The sequence below is a fragment of the Mustela erminea genome, chromosome X, assembly GCF_009829155.1.
Source record: "Mustela erminea isolate mMusErm1 chromosome X, mMusErm1.Pri, whole genome shotgun sequence".
Taxonomy (NCBI): domain Eukaryota; kingdom Metazoa; phylum Chordata; class Mammalia; order Carnivora; family Mustelidae; genus Mustela; species Mustela erminea.
In genome coordinates, this window is record NC_045635.1 from 10,812,624 (window position 1) to 10,836,826 (window position 24,203).

General features: G+C 40.6%; 2 protein-coding genes across 3 annotated transcripts in view; one reads left to right on the top strand and one right to left on the bottom strand.

Moving 5' to 3' along the window:
* The window catches only part of GLRA2 (glycine receptor alpha 2), a 180,614-nt gene extending 159,472 nt beyond the window's left edge, over positions 1-21,142 (top strand). For both annotated transcript variants that reach the window (XM_032331174.1, XM_032331175.1), the window contains exon 9: positions 19,717-21,142. In XM_032331174.1, the coding sequence (XP_032187065.1) occupies positions 19,717-19,995 (279 nt within the window). In that variant the 3' untranslated portion in view covers positions 19,996-21,142. The remainder of the gene's footprint in view (positions 1-19,716) is intronic.
* FANCB (FA complementation group B) overlaps positions 1-24,203 on the bottom strand; it is a 367,435-nt gene that overhangs the window by 193,906 nt on the left and 149,326 nt on the right. The window contains exon 11 of the mRNA XM_032331173.1: positions 5,780-5,859. The gene's annotated coding sequence lies outside the window, so the exon portion shown is untranslated. The remainder of the gene's footprint in view (positions 1-5,779; positions 5,860-24,203) is intronic.

A 24,203-nucleotide genomic window follows, 5' to 3' on the forward strand; every position in this document is an offset into this window, starting at 1 on the left:
CCAGAAAATGGCCTCATCCTACCTTGCCGATCTATCTCTCATTTTTATCAGATGAACCCCAAGAGCTTGCCACACCGAGACGTTCAAGATGAAAGTGAGAGTCACTGATGTGGAAACCTCCTTTGATCTAAGGCAGAGGTTCTCAAGCAAAGATTATTTTCTCCTTGCCCCAGGGGACACTTGGCAACTTCTGGAGGCATTCTTGGTCCTCACAACTTGGGGGGGGGTGGGAGACTGTGTGTGCTGTTGTCATTGAGTGGGTAGAGGGCGGGGTTGCTGCTAAACTTCCTACAGTATACAGGACATAGCAGCCACAGCGAAGAATTATGTGGTTCAAATGTCAACACCAAGGTTGAGAAGCCCTGATCTAAGGGTCAGAGACATGCTGTGCACACAGATGACTGTGGTTTTGAGAGAGAGAGAGAGAAAAAAATTTAGCTTTGTGAGGGCAACCTGTTTATGAACAATGCTACCACTCCTGGCAGGAGTAATTAGGCTAGTATAACACAAAAGATTACCCAGTGAGAAAAACATTTTAATTAGGAATTTCCTCTTTAGTCAGTTAGTTCTTTCTGTAAGTTTGTTGTTTTTTTTTTTTTTTTACACCAGACAGTAAAAAATGCATCCAAAATATGGTTCTTTGCCCCGGTGAGAGGGGCATGAATTTTGTTGGGCATATAATTTAATTGCTTTTCAAGAAGTTGACATGAGTGTAAACATTAGGAGGTTAAGTTATTGAATGTTCCCACTTCATTTCACTCTGCTGTTGGATTTATTCAAGAGCAACAGAAGTCACACCAGAAACGAGCCCTCATGTTTTCTAGAGACGAGGCAAACTGCTAGAGCAAAGTTCTTGATCCTGCCTGTACATTACCATCCCCTGGGAGTTTCTTAAGTTCTCTGTGCCCAGATGCCACCCCAGACCAAATGAGTTAGTATTTTGGGGGAGTAGAAGACAAATCAAGGCATCTTGATTTTTTAAAGACTTCCCGGGTGATTTCAACATACAGTCGATTTTGAGAACCACTGTTGTAGAGGCTCATTTTCTTAGAATATCTCGTGTTGACCAGAAGGAGCGGCATCACCTGGAGCTTGTCAGAGATGCAGACTGTCAGGCCCCAACCCAGACTCCTAGAATCCTAATCTTTGGTAGAACAGGATCCCCAGGAAATTCACAAGCACACTGACACCTGAAGTGCTGTTCTGAATGTATTGCAAATAGTCCATTTAAAAAATGTACGCATATGGCAATAGGTGCAGTCTAAATCAAGGCCCATGATTAAGGCATAGGGAAATGGCCCAAAGCACAAAATAAAATGAATTGTCTCCTGACAAGAAATGTTAAGTTCATCATTATGGCCACTTATGTTTACCTATTACCTATGTTAAAAGCTATTTACCTATTTTAATTCTGAAGGCTCCTAATCACATAGAAAAAATCTAATCCTATGTTGCAGGTTTTTGTTTGTTTTGTTGGTTGGTTGGCTGGTTGGTTGATTGGTTGGTTTTCTTAAGAGTAGCACTAGCTACCTGGTGGCTTGAGATTATCCTCCTGGTATTGAGAACCCAATGAGAACTCCAGGCAACACCTTTGCCCGTAAGTGAGAAGGTGGCCTCTCAGCTCCGCAGACACGTGCACGAGGAGGAGAAAGTATGAAATGCCATCCAGTAGAATGCATGCCAGGCTGAACAGTTTCACCTTAGTTAACAGCACTGAACTGTGCTCACATGTATGATGGTAAAATAATTGTTCTAAGTAGTCAGACGACTCTATTCTGGGAAGGACAAAATGCTTCGGATTAAAGTAGTTAGGCAGTGAGATTTTCCTAGGCAATTTAGGAGGTTTGTTAAATGTCGTACAGCCAATTCCTGGCTGCCAGACCTTAGATGCCTTAATTCGTCATTGAATCATCAAATGCTCTTTCACACGTCCTGTCTTCTAGGACAGACTGATAAAAGGAAAAAAAAAAAACATAAAAATCCGTGTCCTAAAGCCAGCTTGCTTCATCCCCGCCAAGTACCCCGTCAACATGTTTCATTAGAGCACCCTTTTCTGGAATAATTTTGCCATGTGAATTTCTGCCCTCTTAAAATATATATACCTTTTTCTCTTCAAACCCTACAAAGCAAGAGGTGAGAGAGAAGTGTGGCGTAGTGAAACGAGCTTCTGCCAGGAGTCCTGCGGGTTGGATTTAGATCCTGGCTGGTACTCTAGTTGGTGGGTGATTTGGAGCCATTTTCAAATCACTCTGGGTCTTGGTTTCTTCATCCGTAAAAAGGGCCTAATAAAGCCCTTTCTCATGGAATTACTATTAGAAGTAAACAAGATTATGCATGTAACAACAGTGCCTTGCACACAGCCAACACTCATCAAATATTTTCTTTCTCTTCCCTTCACCTGTTTTTTTTTTTTTTTAAACCCTCAGGAAAATGTTATTGGACGGTCTCTAAAAAGCAGAAGCTGTTCATTATTCTTTCAATCTGATGAGCCTGTCATGTTGCCTGGTACATACTTGGTACTTGAGAAAAATTTGTTGAATGAATTACTGGTTTCTCCTCAGGGCTTATAGCTCAGTGGTCTGAAAGTGGAAAACTAGCCAGTACTAAATTATCAGAAGTCATGCCATTTCTTATATGGGGCGTGGCAGACGTAGACAGCTATGTCTTCTTAAGAATCCAGCCCACTGGCATCTCATGTCTAGCCCAACACGCAGATCTGGAGGAAAAAGAACCTCCGGCTCCCTGCAATAGTATAATTGAGTTCTTTTGGTAACCTCATCTCCTGTTCATGTAAAATGCCTCTGACTCTTTAAAATGATCCTATGTATTATTTTGATTACTTGCCCACTATTTAGTGCACAAAAGGCTCACAATTGTATTATTAAAATCCAACCTAACAAATGCGAGCATTTAGGAGAGAATAGAAAAAAGGTGTGTTTCCTGCTCAACGGGTGGCAGAAAAGCAGGAGGCAAGAGCCTTCTGGAGGGAGCTTTAATTTGAGCTAAGGAGGGAAGGTTGAATTGTCATGCAGCAGACAGACAAAAGCCAAAGAGAACCATTGGACAGAAAGAATGGGACATGTAAAGAGCCCAGCACAACACCTGATACATAGTAGGCCATCTCTCAGATCTCCTGTGAATGCCCACCCAGAGCCTTCTTTAGCATGACGCAGGACAGCTACAGTAAGTTCGGACAGAAGGGTTGACTGTCAGGACTCTCTTGTGTATTTACTTAGAAGTTTATTTATTTATTTAGAAGTTTATTTATTTATTTAGAAGGCTCTCATTTCGATTTTCCCATGACTAGCACATGCCTGTCATATGGTAGATGCTCAGTAAATACTTGACGAATGACAACTGATGGTGACAGAACCAAGTAAGGCCATTCAACACAGTACTTTTCAAACTGTGGGGTATGACTGACTTGTGCGTCGTGAAGCCAGTCCAGTGGCTCAACACCAGTTCTTTGGAAAAATACAAATTAGGGGAAAAACTGGGAAATTATCAGAGTGCATCCTGTCAGGGAAAAGTCCATAGCCCTTTGTGAAACTTTGGTTTCTGTTAGATATACTAATGCATGTGGGAGTGTGTGTATGTGTATATCCTGGTTGGCTGTGGGAAAGAGGCTTCCTACTTCGGGTCATGGCAAAAGAGTGCCTTCAGCCCTTATCAGGCCAAGCAGATGAGTTCACCAGGTCTTCTCTGGTTTAAACCTCTGCAGACACACTTAGGAATCAGTCACAGATCGAGTCGCAGGGTCCTTATTTGGTTGCTGTGACGGCAGGGATGGGAGGTGGCCCTTGCGTGAAGGACCGCCCTTTCCCCAAATTCCCTGCGCCACTGGCCCTGGTTCTACCAGCGTGCACCCGCCCCTTCCTGAGCACTGGGATGCCCATGGCCCCGTGGGCTCATCACACAGTAACCTGTGCCTGCAACGTGAGAGCTGTTCCGTCCTCAGTGGGGTATGACATCAGCCTTATCAGGAGGCACTAACTGAGGGGAGAAAAGGTACCTGCCCAGAACTTATGTCTATTCTTTATGAAGATATATTTTCTTATAACCATGTAAGGTTTACTCTTTGCCTTTGATCATGACTGTTGCACTGACATCTTTGGAAAGGAAAAGGAGATGGATTCCCCATTATATGCCAAGTACCCTTCACACACTTTAAGACCCAGAAACTCAACTGGTTAACAGTTAGCTCAACAGAGAGCCGTATTATTTTCAAATTGTGCCTGATCTCTGTCTTCTGTGTTCACTGCAATCAATCTTCCCTCTGGGCCTATAGACAAGTTTCTGTCTGAAATCTTAAATCTGGTAACCATAGTAATGAAGCAGAGAGAAAGGAAGGTCTTGGGAATGTACTACAGATACTCTGGGGGTGGGGGTGGGGAAGAAACCAACCAGCCAACCAACCTCACTTTATGATTTTTCCATTTTCTTTCTTCTATTTTTTTTTTCTTTTTGGCAAGAGTTGCTTGTAAGAAGCTACAGTCAAAATGCTAGTGAACCAGTGGTTGTAGGGAAGGGAGAAGAGAGCTAGGGCAAAGATGATCTGCGAAACCAGACAAAAACCTGGAATAATGGAGCATAGACCGTGTTTCTGGTTCACTTTGCTGCTCTGAATGTCCTTGGGAAAAGCACTACAAAAGTGCCTCCCGATGCTTTACAGGGCTCGTATGCTTCCGTAACTGCTCATTTTAAAACAGAACCTACAGTCCATATTCATTTGAGAAGATCTAGTTTACTGGGATCATTCAAATTCAGGAGGAAATAATGATTGGCCGGAGGAAGCAGGTTTCTAGTTGTTCACCTGCAGAAAATGTGTTTGTTCCATGGAAGATGAAGTGATGACCCGCAGATGTCTCTTTCCTCAGGCCATGCTTCACTGCCCCTCTGTCAAAGCCTCCTAATGCTTCTTCAAGTCATGCCTGGGTGATGCCATCATGACGTTCACCTGTCTCTTCCAAGTAGAGAGGAGGGGATCCAGGGCAACACTAGAGGTCCAGTCTCACTGATTGAGTTCTCAGTTCCTGAGTTTTACTGAGCTTCCGGCAGCAGCAACCAGCTTACCACCCTGACGGCCCACGGCACTGCCTCTTTTCAGTAGAAATCGAGCAGTGGGAGGGAAGAGAAGAGATGGCTACTTGGAGGGTTGATATTATTCCCTGTGGCCTGTAGGCTTCAAAACGGAATGAAGATAGGACTCTATGAATACGGTGTGTTGACCTCCAGAAATACATCCATTCAGGGCCTAATTCTTCATATAATGTGAGGTTATATGTTACTATTTCAGGAGTTTCATTATTCCATAGTCTGTATTTTATATCTTCCATATAAGAATCTTATTTAAAATTATAACAGTAGTAAGGGACCTGTTGCTTAAGTGAAACCCTTGGAAATAATGAAATAAAATACTGTGCAAGTCAAAGATAACTGAAAGAGAAACTATACCTGAACCAATCTGTTTCTGTGGGGCTAAGTATAATAGAGCAGGGTTTCTCAAAATGGGATCAGAATGACTAGAAACATCCAGGAGGTCAAGGAGGGTCATAGCAGGGCACAGCTTATTGAATACATCTTCCCTGCACATGGGTCAGCACCTTCCATGTGTTTTGTCCTCCTAGACTTCTTATCTTAGTAATTTTCATATGATCAGAGATGACCACAGTTAGTAGGAACAGAAATGGTAATCTAGTTGCTTAACAGACATGTTAAGTCTATACCCAACATCTCTAACAAATGGTTTGAACATCTCTAGCAAGAAGGAATTAATTACCTTCCAAGGTGTTGTGCTCCATGTCCAGTCACGGAGTTGTTAAAAAAGTTCTTCTTCACGGTGAGTTGACTTCTGTCTACCTGTAATGTCAACCATTTGTTTCTGATTAGCAACCTGGGAGCCATTAATACAAATGCTCTTCACTCTTTTGAAAACACCTGTCATATGAACCAGACTCATCTGTTTCCAAGGCCAGCCTCTCTTTTTCCTTCTGTGGTTCCTCAAGTGGTGTGCCTTTGGGGACATTCTGCACGCTTGCACCTCACTCTGTCCTCGGGCTATTTTGTTTGTATCTCATACCCCTTTTCCTATTCAATGACCCAAGCACAACAGTTCATAAGCTGCGATAACCATGACATTCTCTCTTTCAAGCATTTGAATGAAGAGTACTCTAATTAAATGATAGATGATAGCAAGGACTTGAGTTGACAGCGTCCCCATAGGTTTGAGGCTGGGTTGGCCCAGCTGGAATATGCATAAGTAAAGGAAGCTGAAAGGAGAAAAACTGAAAACGGGAGAGAATAATGGCCATGAGAGATTGAGAACAATGTCATTTCCTGACTTGATCACTGGAGTTCCTGGGCTGGGGAGCCCTGCTCACACCCTCATCAACATCCTCATCGTTACTAACATTTATTGACTATATACTATATATCTGGCACTGTTGTAGGCCCTTAATATGCATTAGCTCACTGAATCCTTTCAAAAACCCTAAGGCAAGTTGTCACTATTTCTGTCTCACTGCAGAGGAGACTGAGGTATGCAGAAGACTGAGTCCTCTAGCCAGCTCCCACACTGGTTAGTGGCAGGGCCAAGATTTGAAACCAGGATACAGGGCACTGCTTCTGGATCCATGGAGACTCAGGAGATTTTCTTACAATACTTTTTATAGTAATTTCTTGAAGAAATTCCCCCAATTATTTAAGCCACCGTGAAGCAGGTTTCTGTCCTTTGTAACAAATCCTCCCTGATTAAAATACAGAAATATTAAAAGATACTAACTCCTAGCCAAAAGGCACAGAGAAGTGCCTTTGTGATGTTGTGTAGTTGCCTTAAAAAATAGGCTCAGTTGATGAAATAAGGCTGCCTCTTGACATGGCTCACTTTTCTGGAACACTCATGTATATCTTCCAGAGGCAGGGCATTTCATGGTGCTAATAGAGAAAGGATGACATTGAACTTCTCCTTAGTTACTCCAGCCTAACATTACCTCTTCCCTATTATCCTATTGGTCTGTACTTTCCTTTACCATAGCACATATCACATTCTATTGGAATTATTTTTCTGTGTCTGTGTTTCCCAACCTTAGCACTATTAAGATTTCAAGCTAGATAATTCATGCTTTGCTGTGGCCAAGTGTCCTGTGCGTTGCAGGATGTTTAGCAGTATCCTGGCCTCTACTCACTAGATGCCAATAACACCACCTCCTCCTCCCTTATGACAACCAAGAGTTCTCCAGGCATTGCCCAATATCCCCTGGTGGGTAAAATCACTCTTGGTTGGGAACCACTTATCTACATGTTCTAAACCCCCTGCTGACTTCAAGGGCAGGACACTTTTTCATCCTCATTTCTTTTCAATGTTTGGAACATTAAGATGCTTAGTAAGTCTTTTTTAAAAAGATTTTATTTATTTATTGGATAGTGAGTGAGAGAGAGAATGACAGGGGAGAAGGTCAGAGGGAGAAGCAGACTCCTCATGGAGCTGGGAGCCCGATGCGGGACTCGATCCCAGGATTCCAGGATCATGACCTGAGCCGAAGGCAGTCACCCAACCAACTGAGCCACCTAGGTGGCCAGATGCTTAATAAGTCTTAACTGAATAAAACTATAGTAACTTGCATTAAAATGGTGTTTTGTACTTATAAGCCTGGAGTACCTGTATTACCTGTATCTGTCTGGGTTTAGTCAGGAGAGCAGAGACACTAAGCATACTACCAGAATAAGGGGCTTAATATAGAAATCAGGGTTTATATAAATATGAGAGTCACTACAAAAATGAAGCTCTGGAAGGCTATCGTCTGAAGAGAGGACTTGAACCTGAAGCTCTGGGTAGAAAAGCAGGTGTTCACAGGGAAACCTGAGAAGCCACCATATCCAGCCTGGAAAGTGAGATCATAAAATGGGAGACCACAGAAATATCTGGAATTCTACTATGTCTAATAAAGTAACCTCATCTGACGCCCACAAGCCCCCAAATAAAATAGCCTCTGTCTCCCTTCTACCTCTGAAATCTCTCAAATTCTTCTTACTGACAAACCTTAACATAGAACCCATCAAGAAGGGAATTGTGGGAAGTGTAGTTTTCCCCAGCCTTAAGGCAGGCTCTTCAACAGGAATGGCAGTGTCAGGTAAATGACAGCTAATCCTAACAACAGATATCCTGAGCCACTTTTTGACACCAAGTGCACGTGCGTGTGTGTGCGCGCGCACACACACAGGAGCAGATAACGGTCCAGGGAATCTGGCAGTCACAATCATCCAAGTTACGAGTTAGGATTTTGTTGCTGCTGCTTTCTTGTTTCTAGTTTGGCAGAGATCTCATCCTCTGAATACCCGTCCCCTTCAGTCAATGCTCTGTAGACAGTCACAATGTTCACTTTGTTTGCACCCAGAACAGATGGCAAACTATGTTAATAATCGAACAGCTCATACTCCAGATGGAAGATGTTCCCCTTCATGCTTCTTAGAATTTCGGGTGTCTTGTGAGCATTCTTGCTAGACCAGAATTGACAGAGATTATGAGGAAAGAATTTCCAGACACAAGACATTGCTTCACTCTTGAGGAATCGAAGCCTCACCAGCATGTTACCAACTTCTAAACTACTCTCTAGGACCACAGTCGACACGAAGTGAAAACATTTCTGCTTTGTAGCTTTTGAGCCAGAAGTCAAACAATTACTTTTAAATTATGACTTCCAGTCCATTAAAAACATGTCACTTTAAAGAAAATTAGACTCCAAGTATACACTGAAAGGATATATATACTTCAAAGACTGCATGGCCCATAACATCTAAGATATTTACTATCTGGCTCTTCACAGAAAAGGTGTGCTGACATGTGGGCTGTAAGGAGGGCAGTGGGAGTTAAGGTCTGAGAGGTAAAGGGGACATTGCAAGGACTTGTCTTACCGAGTCAGGTGAAATCCATTGGAGAATTTTGAATTAATGAGGATTTCCCTTATCTCACATTTTAACAGGATCCCTCGAGTTGGGGTCCTGAGACTAGACTCAGTTGTTGGGAGGGAGGATCTAGAAGCCAGGGAATGAGGTAGAAGACTATTACAGGAGTTCTGGGGGGAATGATTCTGAGGATCCACCATTGGGCAACTCACACCAGCATGCAACACTGGAGGTAGTTAAAGGTGACTAGATTCTGGATTGGAGATGGGGCTGATTGGACTTGCTGGTACTCCCACACAGGTGCAAGGGAGGCCAAAAAATGCAGTCTTCCCATGTGCAACATACGGGACCAGTTAAGACAGGGCCTCTTCAGTAGGGGTGATTTTGTGATGTCTGGCAATGTCTGCAGACATTTTCCCATTATCGCAACTTGCAAGGAAGGGTGCTACTTGTGTCTAGTGGGTAGCATCCAGGGATACTGCTAAATACTCTAAAACACACAATCACCTGGTCCTAAATGTCAGTCATGCTATAGTTAAAAAACCCTGAGCTGAGCTAAAGGAAGATCCACCACTGGAAGAAGAGAGAGAGTTGGGTTTTTGTAGACAATTAGGAGTTTCAGCCCAGTGCCATCCCTGGGCCCCAACTCCTGCAAGGTATTTGTAGCCTTTGGCAGGCTCAGTTCTGGAATCCCAGCTCATACCACACCCGAGGCCTGTCCATCCTCCTCGCCCACATATTCCCCCCATCACTGGAGGGAAGCTTTGTCCTGCATAGGAGGCCCTGTGGGCTTTTATTTTCACCTGGAGACTTGCAGAAATAACACGTGACCCAGGCAAGGAAGGAAGTTGTGTGAAATGATAGCTAAATGATGTATGGCTCCACAGGGCACACATTCATTTGTTTTAAGACAAAATGTTCCATTAATTAGAATTTCACGACATGAAAACAATGTTTGGTGATGACATAGATTTACAGGAATTATATTCTGTTCACCAAACCCAAATGGATGGCATGTGAGCTCAGACACCCTTCATGTTATGCAAACACTCCTTAGTCTTTTGCTATGGGTGATAACTGATAAGGTCTAATTTATTTGGTGAAATATTTGCATATATCTAATATGTACTATCTTTTCATTTACCTAGCATTATTATTTTGACTTGCAAATAGATGCATAAATGAAAAAGTGTTTTGTATTCTGGCATATTTGTCTATGCCATTTATTTTCTTTGCAAATGAGCATACATTGTTTACTAAGATTGTTAATGAGTTTGATCTAAATTTATGTATTTTCACACTATCTGGGATGCTCACTAGCTTACCAGTGAACCAAAAAAATGGACAGTGTCTCAAAAATAGACCATAAACACCTCAGTGCTTGAGTGGCATTGTTAAGTTTAAATTTGCTCTAATTTTATGTCAGGTCAATATGTAAAAATAAGCGACATGATAAGCATGATAAATAAGCAAGGAAAGCATTTTTTTATTATAACAGATTTTTTTCTACTATTCATTTAAGAAGCATTTTCTTTATATACATATATTCGACATAGGAAGCTTCAGCCAAATATAATTCTAAGTACTAGGGTTATCAAAATATGAGAAACTGGGTCCCTATACTTGAAGGTCATCAAGGAACCTGACACGTAAACAGCTGATTTTAATATGATGCAGCAGATTCTGTTATAGAAGCAGGTACCAGATGCTTCTGAGGAGAAACCCATGACGCAGCCTTAGGGGTCAAAAATAGGCATCCTGGGGGCACCTGGGTGGCTCAGTGGGTTAAGCCTCTGCCTTCAGCTCGGGTCATGATCTCAGGGTCCAGGGATCGAGCCCCACATTGGGCTCTCTGCTCGGCGGTGAGCCTGCTTCCCCCTCTCTCTCTGCCTGACTCTCTGCCTACTTGTGATCTCTGTCAAATTAATAAATAAAATTTTAAAAAAATAGGCATCCTGAATGGCATGATGGCGGAGTGGGGTCTTCAAGGATATGCAGGAGCTTGTCAGGTAAAGAGAGGGTTTCAATGCAAAGGGGAAAGAGGCTTTCAATGCAAAGGGAAGCAGCTGACTAAAATCACAGATCATGGAACCCCCATGAGAGAAGTAGGTATAAGGCAGGACATAGGGGGCCTTGAATGCCACACAAAGGAGCTTGGGAGTGGTCATTAAGGAGATGAAACTGTTGAAAGCTATGAAGCATGGGAATAGAGGCAGTGGGCCAATGGCATTCCCTCAATCTCACAACAGCAGAAAGCAGGGCTGCTTCAAAATTTGCGGGACCTGGTGCAAAATGAAAATGTGGGGCCCTTGTTCAAAAATATGAATTTTAAGATGCCTCTAGCTGTCGCTCTCGACCCGCAAGAACGACCCGTAGGCGAGGTGAGTGGCAAACTTCTTTATTCACAATCTTCAGCCGGGGACCCCTGACCCGTCTAAGACCCCCAAGTATATCTCCACCAAGTGCGAACTATATCCAATCAGAGTATACCACGACTAACAAAACTACCAATCAGAAGGACTATCTATGTGCACGCATCGTGCTCGTGAGCACGTATGTGACTCCATAGGTTTTCTTTGTTCTACAGATCATGCGCCTTTCCCTTGACTCCTGGTATCTATCAAACGTCACCCGCGAATGCACTCACAGTCCTTGGGTTAATCTCTCACTCCTCCCACTCTTCAGGCCTCGCTTAGTACGTGACTCCCTGCATCTGCTCGCATTCCTTAGGCAAACTATCTACAGCCTTGGCCTCTCATGCCTTGCTTAGTACGTGACTCCTTGCTCCTGCTGCATGGCTCTCCACATCTAGCAAAGCATGGAACCAAGTATGAGCCGTTCTAAGCACTGGGCCGAGGTGTGACTGCACCTATGCATGCCCACGAAGCCAAACCTAGCAGAAACTATCAGGGCAGGGGTAGGAAGAAGATATTAAAACCCTTATTTACATACTCTCTAGTCTCTGGTTGGGAAGAAAACTCTTAAACATATCAACCAGCTAGAGATTAGTCTTAAGGCAACGTAATAGCCAGCATTATAGTCCTATACTCAAACTCAAAAGATGGCCAAATGAGAGCAAAAAATCCGAGGGACTCTCCTAAACCTACACATTTAGGAGATAGTAAAGATGTGCATTCAACCAAAGTCTTCAGATTCGGTTTTAGGGTTTTCCTCTGCTCCTCTACAATATCAAGGCTCTCATGTCTGTAGTGAGAGGGATAGGAATGGGAATTCTTAGAGGCTGCAGAAAGAACTGCAACTGGCAAAGAGAGGGAGATCAACTAAGAGGCAATCACTATCCCCTTCTCTGCCCCAGGGAGCATATCCTTTCTAAGCTTTTATTCCGAATCAAGAGGATCACAGCCAGCCCAGGACCAGCACTGTCCCAGGGAACAGGGCCGCAGAGATGACTTTAGCACACTCTCAGGAGCTCACCCTCCAGTGAGTGAAGACAATAAGACAAATAAGCTACCAAAATCCAGAGTTCCTGACTACCCAATTTTTAATATAACTGGGAAGAAAATTTTTTAAATAATAATAAAAAGGAAAGTCGAGAACGTAGTCTAAAAGCCAACAGGTAGTGAAAGAGTCTTTTCCAGGTGGGCACTATCATAGATGATTTGCACATTGCCTGGGGTATCTCGGCTATCTTACTGTGGAGACCCTCACCAATTCTGGAAATTCTAGGCACATCTGACCACCAGTCCACCTTTGTACATATCTCAGGGTGTGTCTTGTATTATTCTCTATGCCCCTCCACCCCAGAAAAACCCAAGGTCTTCTTCATCTTTTGCTTCCCATGGTTCTGAAAATAAAGCTCTAAGCAGGTGGCATAGTTTGCAAGGCCCTATACGACCCAGCCCCGCTCACTTGTGCAACCTTGTGTCACCCCACTTTGCTCCCACACTCCGGGAGCCAGCCCACTATCTCTCCGTGGCAGCAGACCCTCCCGTCCCAGACATCTCCCCACTCTGCCTACACCTCTTTAATGCCTTTGCTTTTCCAAGTCCGTAACAAAATCGCACTTCCTCAGGGAAAAGCTTCTCCCAAGTGCCAGATGAGACCAGGCCTCCCATTAATAAACTCACATAGCATCCGATAACTCCCCTCCAGAGCCCTTGTCAGAGTTAGCAATTATGTACTTCTGTGATTAGTTTAATTTACATTTGTCCCCATCTCAGGACTGGGAATTCTTTGAAGGCCAGAAATGGATCTCTTTTGCTTACCACTGGATCCCTCACAAATGGCCCAGTGCCTGGCATCTCCTTCAGCATTTTCTGTCAGAGTACTCAATCTGAGATTCGACTCTAACCAGAGTACTTTCTCCACCATGCATCTCTCTTAAGTTGCTTGCCTCGACTGTTTTCCTCCAAAGCACCCATCTTTATTTGTGTGTAAGTGGGTAGGAGTATTGTGCATGTGAATACCCAAATGTATAAATGTGTGTGTATGGAGAAGTGTTTGTGTGTTTGCATGCATAGTTTCTTTACTTGGTACTGTGGGTTTTCCCCAAGAGACTGTAAACTCCAAAAAAGTAGAAATTTTGTCTTCTTGTTTACTGCTGTATGCCTACCATACACCTGGCATATAACAGGTCCTCAATGAATCTTTGTTGGAAATACAAATAAATGATGAGCAAGTGCTCAAGAAATGAATACCGGAAGTTCCTTGTGCAGAAAGTAACATGAATGATATACTGCATTGAAAAAGAGCTGCTGCAAAGATAAGCTTTTTTTGGGGGGTGGTATTTACTGTCTACCCAGAATGACACTGAGGCTTTTAATTCATTTTACCAGATATCATTAAAGAACAAAGGGTTATATTTGGTTTACTTTACTTCAAATTTGTTGTTCTACAAAGTTCAGTCAGATTCTTCATTCATAATCTTCAACAAAGCTATTTGGGATTTGATAGGGACAAATTTATAATAATCACAGACTTTCAGAGTCTTTGGAATCAGACAGTTTTGGGATCAGACAGACCTGAATTTGAATCTCAGCTTCAACAATTATTAGCAATATAACTTTGGAAAGCCACATAACTTCTCTCAGTCTCAATTTTCCCTGAAAGCATGTGGTTTCCATGGTCAGTTTGGTGAAAGGACTTACTGCAGATTTAAGGGCTTAGTGCATAGTTATAATCAATTAACTATTCTTACTTATTATTCATATCGATCCCCAAGTCCCTGTGACTCAAAGGAGGAAGCTGAGGCCACAAGAATTAAGAATTTCTTAAGACCATCTTTCCTGCCCAAGTCCAGGCGTTAGAAATCAGCAGGCCTTACAATTAAACATTATCCAGCCTTCATTTGATCAGGGGTCTTTTTTTCAGTGATGGGGCAGGGGGACCTGCTGTGTTTGGGCTCACAGTGGTGTTTTTCTTTTTTAAGAGGTGGGGGAATAGCAACGGGGGGCAAAGGGAGGGAGTATGGAGCCTGATGTGAGGCTCAATCTCACAACCCTAAGATCATGACCTGAGCTGAAATCAAGAGTCCATTGCTTAACTGACTGAGCCACCCAGGTGCCTCACCATGGGCTCACACTGTTTTCTAAGGAGGGCCAGAGACTCCATTATGTTCTTGCACTGATTGAGGCTCACTGCAACCTGGAGTTCCAATGGAGGAACTTCCTATTCCAACAGAAGAGAGACTCAACCCAATCAAAGAATCTGGTTGAGAAATGTGATGGAAAGAGGTTTTCCCTACACCAGTTTTTAGAAACCATTTTCTTTCCTCCTTTCCAGGGCATAAAACAAAAATTGTAACTATGGGCTCCCCTAAAATCTTTCATTTTATAAATACCATGTTCTTTAATTATATTGAAATCATTTGCTTATGACAAAAAATTCACTACAGTGCAATTCTGGTGAGCTTTAGCTTCCATTTCACATCTAGACAAGAACTATTCCAAATACGGGAATGAGTAAATTTTACAATAAGTAAAACTGAGGCATGAATTAAATAAAATGACAAATCTCAAATGAATTACATAGCGCCATGACAGTGCTTCAGATGGCAGGATGGGATTTAAGGAGATTTTCTCAAAGTGGGATATAGAAATTGAACGTACTGAAGGTTTGGATGATTCACTTTCTGTGAAAATTTAATCAGTGAATAACAAAACAGAGGGAGCTAGAAGTATTTACTGTTCAAAGTTACTGAAGATAGTGGGTCAGCAGCAATACTTATCTAATTGGTTTCCTGGCTAATTAGAAGTGGAGAATATATGCCTGAAATTCTTTCCTTACTGGGAAGATCTGATTCTCCCTGTTAATATGTTCAACTAAGCTGTGCTTACAGATTGTTCTTTCTTTTAACTTTAGCTTACCCATGACTCAAGCGCATCTCCATTTTACCCTCATATGGGAATCTTGCCATATTACCATAACATTTTATTCTGAACCTGCTATAAAGGCAATTAGTCATTCATTATAACACAAAAATTCAAATTGGTTGCAATTATGTTTTCTGAATCGAAACCATACCCTTTGATGTGGATAATTTAAGGTTCTATATTTAAAATGCATTGAATGAGTCATAACGGTAAATAAGAAGACCCTTAAACTAGCATTCATATCTCCTGCATGTGAAAAATTAAATGGATAATTTCTACCTACGACAAATTTATTTTTGTGTGGAGAATTTTAAAGAATGGATTTAATTAGCTGTAACTATGCTCAGAAGCATAATTTGAAGTACCGTTGAATGAATGAGGAAAGTGTTTTCAAGAATAGGAAAAAACCTTCTTAAAATTCCCTTTTGTTCATTACTCAACAAACGTTTATTAAGCAGTCACAGTTTGCCAGGCAATGTACCACTTAATGATAACCTAACCTGGCATCCTTCTACTACAGCTCTGGTACTTAATTGAATGAGTTCATCTTTTTGGCTGTCCATTCACAGTATGTGAGGAAAGACTACAGGAAGTAAATGAATGAGTCGGTCTGAAAAGAAACATGGATGTGGGTATTTAGGTTTCCTTTTGTTCTGCGTGCTAAAGCAGGTTACTAGCTAACCTACCTTTTCTATTTCTTCAGGGATCCAGGGATTTAAAAAGAATCTTATCTCACTCAGGCAGTGATCTATATGCTTAATCATGACTTTCTAAATGTTTATAGAGGTGAGAACAGCAATTTATAAGATTCTACAGATATGGAAAGGAAAAAAAGCACAGTAAATTTAGGCAGATAAGGGGAAATGCACTTTGAGGAATAGTTCCCATTCGAAAAGTAATTTTAGACTTAATAACATAGAATAGGTCCAGCATTTTAGAGCTGGCCCTTAAAGCTCATCTAGGTCACTGGTTTCTAACCTTCTGCATTAGAGTTACTGGATTTTAAATCTCCCTAGAAACTTTAATTCACTTGGTCTGGATGGGGTTAGGAGGGGAGGTGGGCGTGCATATACTTGTAAAACATCCCCGGCAGTCAAAGCTGAGACCCACACATCTAGTCCAGCCTTGACATTTTTGGTATGAGGTCCCCGAGGCCTGCTTTTAATTAATTCTTTATTCTTTTTAAGTAGGCTCCATGCCCAATGTGGAGCCCAACCCAGGGCTTGAATTCACAACCCTGAAACTGAGTCCTGAGCTGAGATCAAGAATCAGATGCTTAACCAACGGAGCCACCCAGGCAACCCCCTGAGGTCTTTAAAGAATAAATAGCTTGCTTAAGATCAACACAGCTTAAAACCCTTGGAGTGTGACCTGTAACCCAAATATCCAAATTCTTACTCTGTACCTCTGTCTACAAAACCAACTGGCACTGTTTCTACTTCTCTCACTCAGTAGTTGAGATCTAATTACCAGTTAGTACTAGAAAGTCCAAGATAGTGTATAACCCATGGTGCTCCCAAGTCTTCTCCCCCTAATGACGTGTGTTTTTCCTTTCTTGCTGAGTACTGAAGAAGTCTCCTGATAACACTGTAATGATTAATATATCTGTTTACTCCACATTTTAAAATACTTATTTAAAGCTTTTGCATCTATAAAATATATCAATCACATTTTAAGGCAAAGAAAAAAGATTCAATATTTGAAGCTAAGTACAATTAAAGTCTTCATTATTGAGCTTTGGGCACATGAAAGTACTCTAGTGTCAGGCTGGGTTTTCTTAGCTAGCTTCCTTATATGATAGTATCTTTAGGTTGAACACTTCCACCAGGTTCTTAAAGCTCCTTGCAAGTAGGGTGCTTGTCCAACTTCATCAACTGCTTCTGAGTACCTAGCAAAATGTCTGCCATAGACTCAACACTTTGTTTTCATTGTCACATGAAAAATACTTTATTACATTTTGTTAAGAAATGAGATAGAGTGTCTTAAACCAACTCATATAGAACAATCCCATATAAATTAAAGTACTTGGGAAATGATTTTATAAAGGAGTAGCTTTACAGTTACTTTATTATAAGATCTTTGGCCTGATTTTCCTGACATAAATTTGTCCTTGCTATACCATTTGGATTACAGTTGGGCTCTCATTCAGACTATGTTAAAGTACTTCACTCCATATATCTTTTACACATGGCTGAAGGCACAACTGATATGCAATAAACACTGATGAAATAAAATTCATACTAAGTTTTCTTGTGTTTTGGGAAATATAAGCACTGGTATTATCCGGCAAAATAAAGAGTGCAGTGCCTTTGATGACTCACAGGGGTTGAACATAATTGTGGAAGGCCTTGAACTCATTTTAAGAGACGATTCAATCGGGCGCCTGGGTGGCTCAGTGGGTTAAGCCGCTGCCTTCAGCTCAGGTCATGATCTCAGGGTCCTGGGATCGAGTCCCGCATTGGGCTCTCTGCTCAGCGGGGAGCCTGCTTCCTCCTCTCTCTCTCTGTCTGCCTCTCCATCTACTTGTGATTTCTCTCTGTCAAATAAATAAATAAAATCTTTTTAAAAAAAAAAGAGACGATTCAATCAGTGGCTATTTAGAACAAAATTTTTATTTTTATTATTTATTTATTTGAGAGAGAGAGAGACAGACAGACAGACAAAGAGTGAGAACACAAGCGAGTGTGGGGAGGAACAGAAACAGAGAATCTCAAGCAGACTCCACACTGAGTGTGGACCAAACACAGGGCTCCATCTCATGACCCGTGAGATCATGCATGACCTGAGTTGAAAGCAAGAGTTGGTCACTTAATTGACTGAGCCACCCAGGCACCCCTAGAACTAAATTTTTATTAATCAGGTCATTTCAATCCCACCATTTCAACTCCACCATTTTGACCCAACCACACATCAAGATTCCATGCTCTACAAAAGCTATTTGTACTTTACCCTAATGTTGCAGTTTTTCAGTGTTTTATCTAATTCATGTAGAAATAATCAACATAAAAAACAGTATGGAGGTGTCTCAAAAAGCTAAAAAAAGAACTACCATAATATCCAGCAATCACACTATTAGATAGGTACCCAAAGAATAAAAAAACACTAATTCAAAGGGATACATGCACACTGAAGATTACTGCAGCATTATTTACAATAGCCAAGTTATGGAAGCAGTTCAAGTGTCCATTGATAGATGAATGGATAAAGAAGATGTGATACATACAGATACACATGCACACATACTGGAATATTACTAGGCCATAAAAAAGAGTGAATCTTGTCATTTGCAATGACACGGATGGAGCTAGAAAGCATAATGCTAAGTGAATAATTCAGTCAGAGAAAGACAAATAGCACATTTTACCCATATGTGGAATTTAAGAAACAAAACAAGTGAACACAGGGGAAAAAGAGAGAGAGAGAGAGAGAGAGAGAAACTGAGAAACAGACTTAAATATAGAGAGCAAACTAATGATTACTAGAGGGGAGGTGGGTGGGGAGATGAGTGAAACAGATGATGGGGATTAAGAGTACACTTATCATGATGAGCCCTGAGTAATGTAGAGAATTGTTGAATCTCTGTATTGCATATTTGACACTAATATAACATTGTATGCTCACAATACTGGAAATAAAACAAAACACTTAATTAGGGCATCTGGGCACCTTAGTTGGTTAACTGTCTACCTTAAGCTCAGGTCATGATCCAGTATCCTGAGATCAAGCCCTATGTTGGGCTCCCTGCTCAGTAGGGAGTCTGCTTCTCCCTCTCCCTTTGCCCCTTCCCCTGCTCCTTCTCTCTCTGAAATAAATAAAAATCTTAAAAAAAAAAAAACTAGATTGCCTAAAAAAAAGCTGACACCAGACCATTAGCCATGGAAGAAATATTCACCACTGCACAGTCAATGTTTAATCTGGAGGGAAAACAGGTATACATTTAGTGGGTTAATCTTTGGCCTAACATGAACATTAAAGCCAATGTTAATGGAAGGAACTAGGCTTTGAATGGGCCACAAAACTAAAAATTCCTAGCTCAACGCCAGGTACATAGCAGGGGTTCAGCAAATGATTTTCTGAATGACTGAATGATGCAAAAGTGAGTAAATGAATGAAGGGACCTCTATATAGATGTAGGATATAATATTTGGATTTGGAGGCTTGGCTTTAAACCAGTCCACTCAAAGTTATGGATTAATAAACTAGATTTTGGTAAAGTCAGTGCTAAATATAAGTGTTTCTGTTTCTTAATTAAAATGACCACAAAGTCGTTATTCTAACTCTTAATTTCTCAGCCTGAAAGTTAATGAACTGTGTCTGTTCCATGAATAATTGAATTGAACTTGAAAGAGAACTCCACATTCCAAAAGCCTCCCACACTACCAGTTAACTGTGATTTATCCTTTTACTTCTGAAGAATTTTAAGCATCTTCCATCTGATTTGACTGACAACCAATCTGTGCTTCCTCTGTCTTTATTCTCCCAGGAAGAAGATGTTACTCGTGAAAGTCGTTTCAATTTCAGTGGTTATGGGATGGGTCACTGCCTCCAAGTGAAGGACGGGACAGCAGTCAAGGCCACACCTGCCAACCCGCTCCCACAACCTCCAAAAGATGCAGATGCCATCAAGAAGAAGTTTGTGGACCGGGCAAAAAGAATTGACACAATATCTCGAGCTGCCTTCCCATTGGCCTTCCTCATTTTCAACATCTTTTACTGGATCACATACAAGATCATTAGGCATGAAGATGTCCACAAGAAATAGATGTGCCCTTCAGACCCTGGACTTCCTTGCCTAACTGTTGTGCTTGTAAATACACAGTGAAATTGTCTTTATATCACTTTGACAGAGGAGGAGACTGGGGGAGGGGGGCGGGAAGATCATGAGGGCAGGTTTCCTGGCACCTACATGAATAAAGATAAGTTATCTGGGCAATGAAGGAAAATGTTTGCACAAAATTAAGGTGTTGCAGAATCACGCGAGCATAATTCCCTTCATAGTCTTTAGCATTGTTCTTTCAGATGATGTATTAATTAGACATGAGATGCAAGGTCAAGTTCTTGAAACGCTATTTGTCTTTGGTTTGGTTTGGTTTTGACTAATTCTGGTACAGAAAAGTTAGCTTAAGCCACATACACATGCGTGCGCGTGCACACACACACACACACACACACACACGCAGAAAATGCTTACCTTCTGACCATAGTGACTAGCCTATAGTGAGTCAAGGACCAAACTTTTTCAGGAAAATGCTGCCTCGTTTTTAAAACAAGTACTCTGAGCTACGTTCTTTACAATGTCTGTAATTAGTGTTTCACCTGAGAAATCCTTTTGTGGGTCGTAAATTATTTCTACTTATTGAGAAAACAACAACAAAAAAGAAACACCAACCACAAAGAACATATTTCTACTTTACTGTCCGTGTAGGTGTGCAGTTTAATATTATTTTTCTTTCCTAAATGTAATTTGAGGGTTTAAATTGTGTGTTGTGTAATTGGTTTGATAGTATACCCTCTTGAAAATAAGTGCCCATTTATTTTAGATCCCTATCAGCACACTGTATTTTTTTCGCTTCGGCTATATTTACATGTGACTTTAACTGCTCAAGTGTGACTTAGCCATTGCAACCTCTCGGCCACAGTATTTATGGAGATGGTGTGTCCTGAATGGTGTAGCTCATATTAGCTTGAACTTTCCATTTCTGCTCTCATTGTAGGTGTAACTACTAGTCTTAATGTCAAATGACCCATGATTTCTACTGTCAATCAAGTGAATATTGTTTTAAACATCCTTAACTAACTTAAAGAATTTTAAAATCGTACTGTGATTTTCATAACCCGTTGCCTTTTTGGTACCAGAGCTACGTGGTTTGAATCCTGGCTACATGTTTTAAGTAAGAAAAAAAAAAAAAGACGTATTTTTGCTTACTCAGATAAAAGACAACCTGTAAAAATATAATGAAAAACTTAAATTTTACATGTGCTGTAAAAGGGATTATTAAAAATATTTGTTCAATTTCAATAAAGCTACGTGTGCCATAGAACTTCCCTAAGATTCTTTCCATTCTTGTACCACAATGAAAGTAAGTTAAGTGACAATGGTAACTTGGATTTTTGCTTCTGGTTTTTCTCATAAACTTAAAACACTTACAGCTATGATGTTATGTCCTAACATAATAGTATAGCATCCCCAGGAAGAAAGAAAAAATATTATTCTCATTGTAGAAACAGAGAAATGAGGATGTGGAACTACTGGTAGTCACTGTGGGCAGAATGTAATACTGGATACTTCATATGAGCTCTGAAAAAGTTCCAGGAACACTGAGGAATTGTGAAATATCAAAATGAAAAGAAATTTAAAAGAACAATCTGTTCACCTAGCTATCCTGGTCTTGTCAGGAATGGAGTTCTATGCTGAAAACCTCAGTGAAGCAGAGGAAATTCACCTTAACCCCTTACACATTTGACTTAACCAAAGATATCCATCATTAATATTTTCAGATAAGATGCAGATTTTTAAGTTGATCTTTATGGCCTTTGAAACCCATTCAAATATTGAATCATTTCCGTAGAGAGGAATATTGTAGAATAGCTAAAAGCAGGAATTTTTCAGATAGAAAGACGAACTTGGCCACCTCTCAACAGTGTGATCTTGGATAAGCTGACTTTTCTGAAGAGCTATGGTTTCATAAGAGTTTTAAGATGATAAACTGAGAAAAATGCAAGGAAAGCCATTAGCTCAGTGTGTAACCACAACAAATTTCCAATAACTAACAGATAATAGTAAAATTATTATCATGAAGAGTATTGGTTATCCACTGGGAAGGAAGCTTCACAATTCCTCATCTTGGCAAGATTAATACTATGTTTTTTGTATCATTCCTAAAATATCATTTCTGTCTGACTGCTCATTCCTTTCCAAACAAATAAGGCAAAGTCTTTGATTGGTCTCATTTTTCTTCCTCACACTAAAAATAGTAAACTGAGGCTAAAATGCCTTCCAAACATGGGTCTGACTTTTAGAAGAGCCCTTATGTTGCTTATGGAGGGATGGGGAGGCACCCTGGGGGGGTCATCATAAGCTAAACAATCATATCTAATTAATGTGTGTACCATATAATTTTGGGTGGATGGTCCCCACCTCAGAGGATTTTAAAAGGACTCACCTCTAAGCATATCTGCCAGCCACTGAGTAGGCAAAGGTATCCTGATGGATTCTTGACTTATCTCTGATTCTAATCTACATTCAGTGGGGAGAATTCTTCAGTGCACTTATTTGAATTACATAAATAAGATAAAATCTCAGGGAAAAGGTTTTTGAGTGCTGCATACTCTGGAAAAATAGATAACTCCCCTATAATGTTATTGGAGATTTTTATATAAGATGTTTTTCTTTCATAATAATATTTGAAGGAAATAGTTCAAGAATAAAATCATGAATCTGAGGAAGAGAAATTACCAGTTTTCATTAGATTCAAAGCTTCTGGAAGAAAGTGGCTATTTTTCTGTGGGTTCTCTGTACTGTCTGCCAAAGCTGAAATGCCCAGTGGGTATTATTACTACAGCTAGGAAAAAGTTGGTGAGGGAGGGTATGATGTGCCTACTGACCAAGTTATAGAAGTTTTTCCCAACAAAGCAATGACATGAAGTAACCAACTACTGCTACAATTTTTCAGATAATGGATTATTGGGAGATTTGCCTTTTAAACATTTTTCAATTCCTTTCACTTGGTTTTAACAACAGATTGAGATGACTTAAGGCTTAAGACTCTTTATGGCATTCTCAAACACCTTGGCCCCAAACAAATGTTATAAACCAGACTTGCTGTAGATTTTTAAAAATCCTTCCAGTGTTAGCATTAAACTCCTCATCTGTGCTGCTGAACAGAACTGCCAAATTCTGAAACCAAATTTTCCAATAAAGATTAAATGAGTATCATTTTACAATATGCTTAGTCAATTAATATCAAATAAGAAAGCTCTATCCAAAACACAGCATAAAATTCCCTATGATAAGATTCACAGTTTGGGGAGAAAAATCTATTGAGGATTTTTTTAAATTTATGCATTTCCTAGTTTAAGCCCAAAGCCAATTTGTGGAATGAATATAAGTCATACGTCTGCCAGATACAATTTTTTTTTAATCTTTCATCCTCCGCTTTAAACTTCTTATTTTCACCAATTTGGGTTTTCCTAAGTATAATTTAAATGATTCAAGTAATGCATGCTCTTCATAGATCACAAAGTAGAACTAAAGATAACACCACAACCTCATACTCAAAGCATGATATGCTTTCAACATACCAAAATGTTTTGATGTCTACAACAGCATTCAATTCTAATAATTGTCCAAGGTATCCAAATGCAAAGGATCAATATCCATCCTTTGGTCAATAGATACACAGAAGCTCTATGAGTTAAATGCCTCACCCAAAGTCGCCTGTCATATTGGGGGTTGAGCATCCTGCATAATTTGTTTCCTAACTCCTCAGACTCATCTGTTCACTATATACACCGTGTTTAGGAAAATAAAAGCTCAGAAAGTAAAAAGTCATGGATGACAGAATAATTTGGTAAAGAAGGGCATAACAGAAGATTTCTGTTGAAAATGCCTAAGAGAAATCACTCAAATGCTACATACAGCATTAAGAATATCCTCACAGAGAGTGATATCTTATGCACTCGATGGCCAAAACAATACTGGGGGTGAAAAAAGACCAGCGGAACTCAATTTAGGAGGTGTTATTTCCATTCTGGAAAGAAGGGAAATGACCTTCACATTGTCACACATGCCCTCCACATAAGAAAAATATGCAATATTCCTCCTTTGGTACAAACACATTTTATTTATTTTTTTAAAGATTTTATTTATTTATTTGACAGAGAGAGACACAGTGAGAGAGGGAACCCAAACAGAGGGAATGGGAGATGGAGAAGCAGGCTTCCCACAGAGCAGGAAGCCCAATGTGGGGC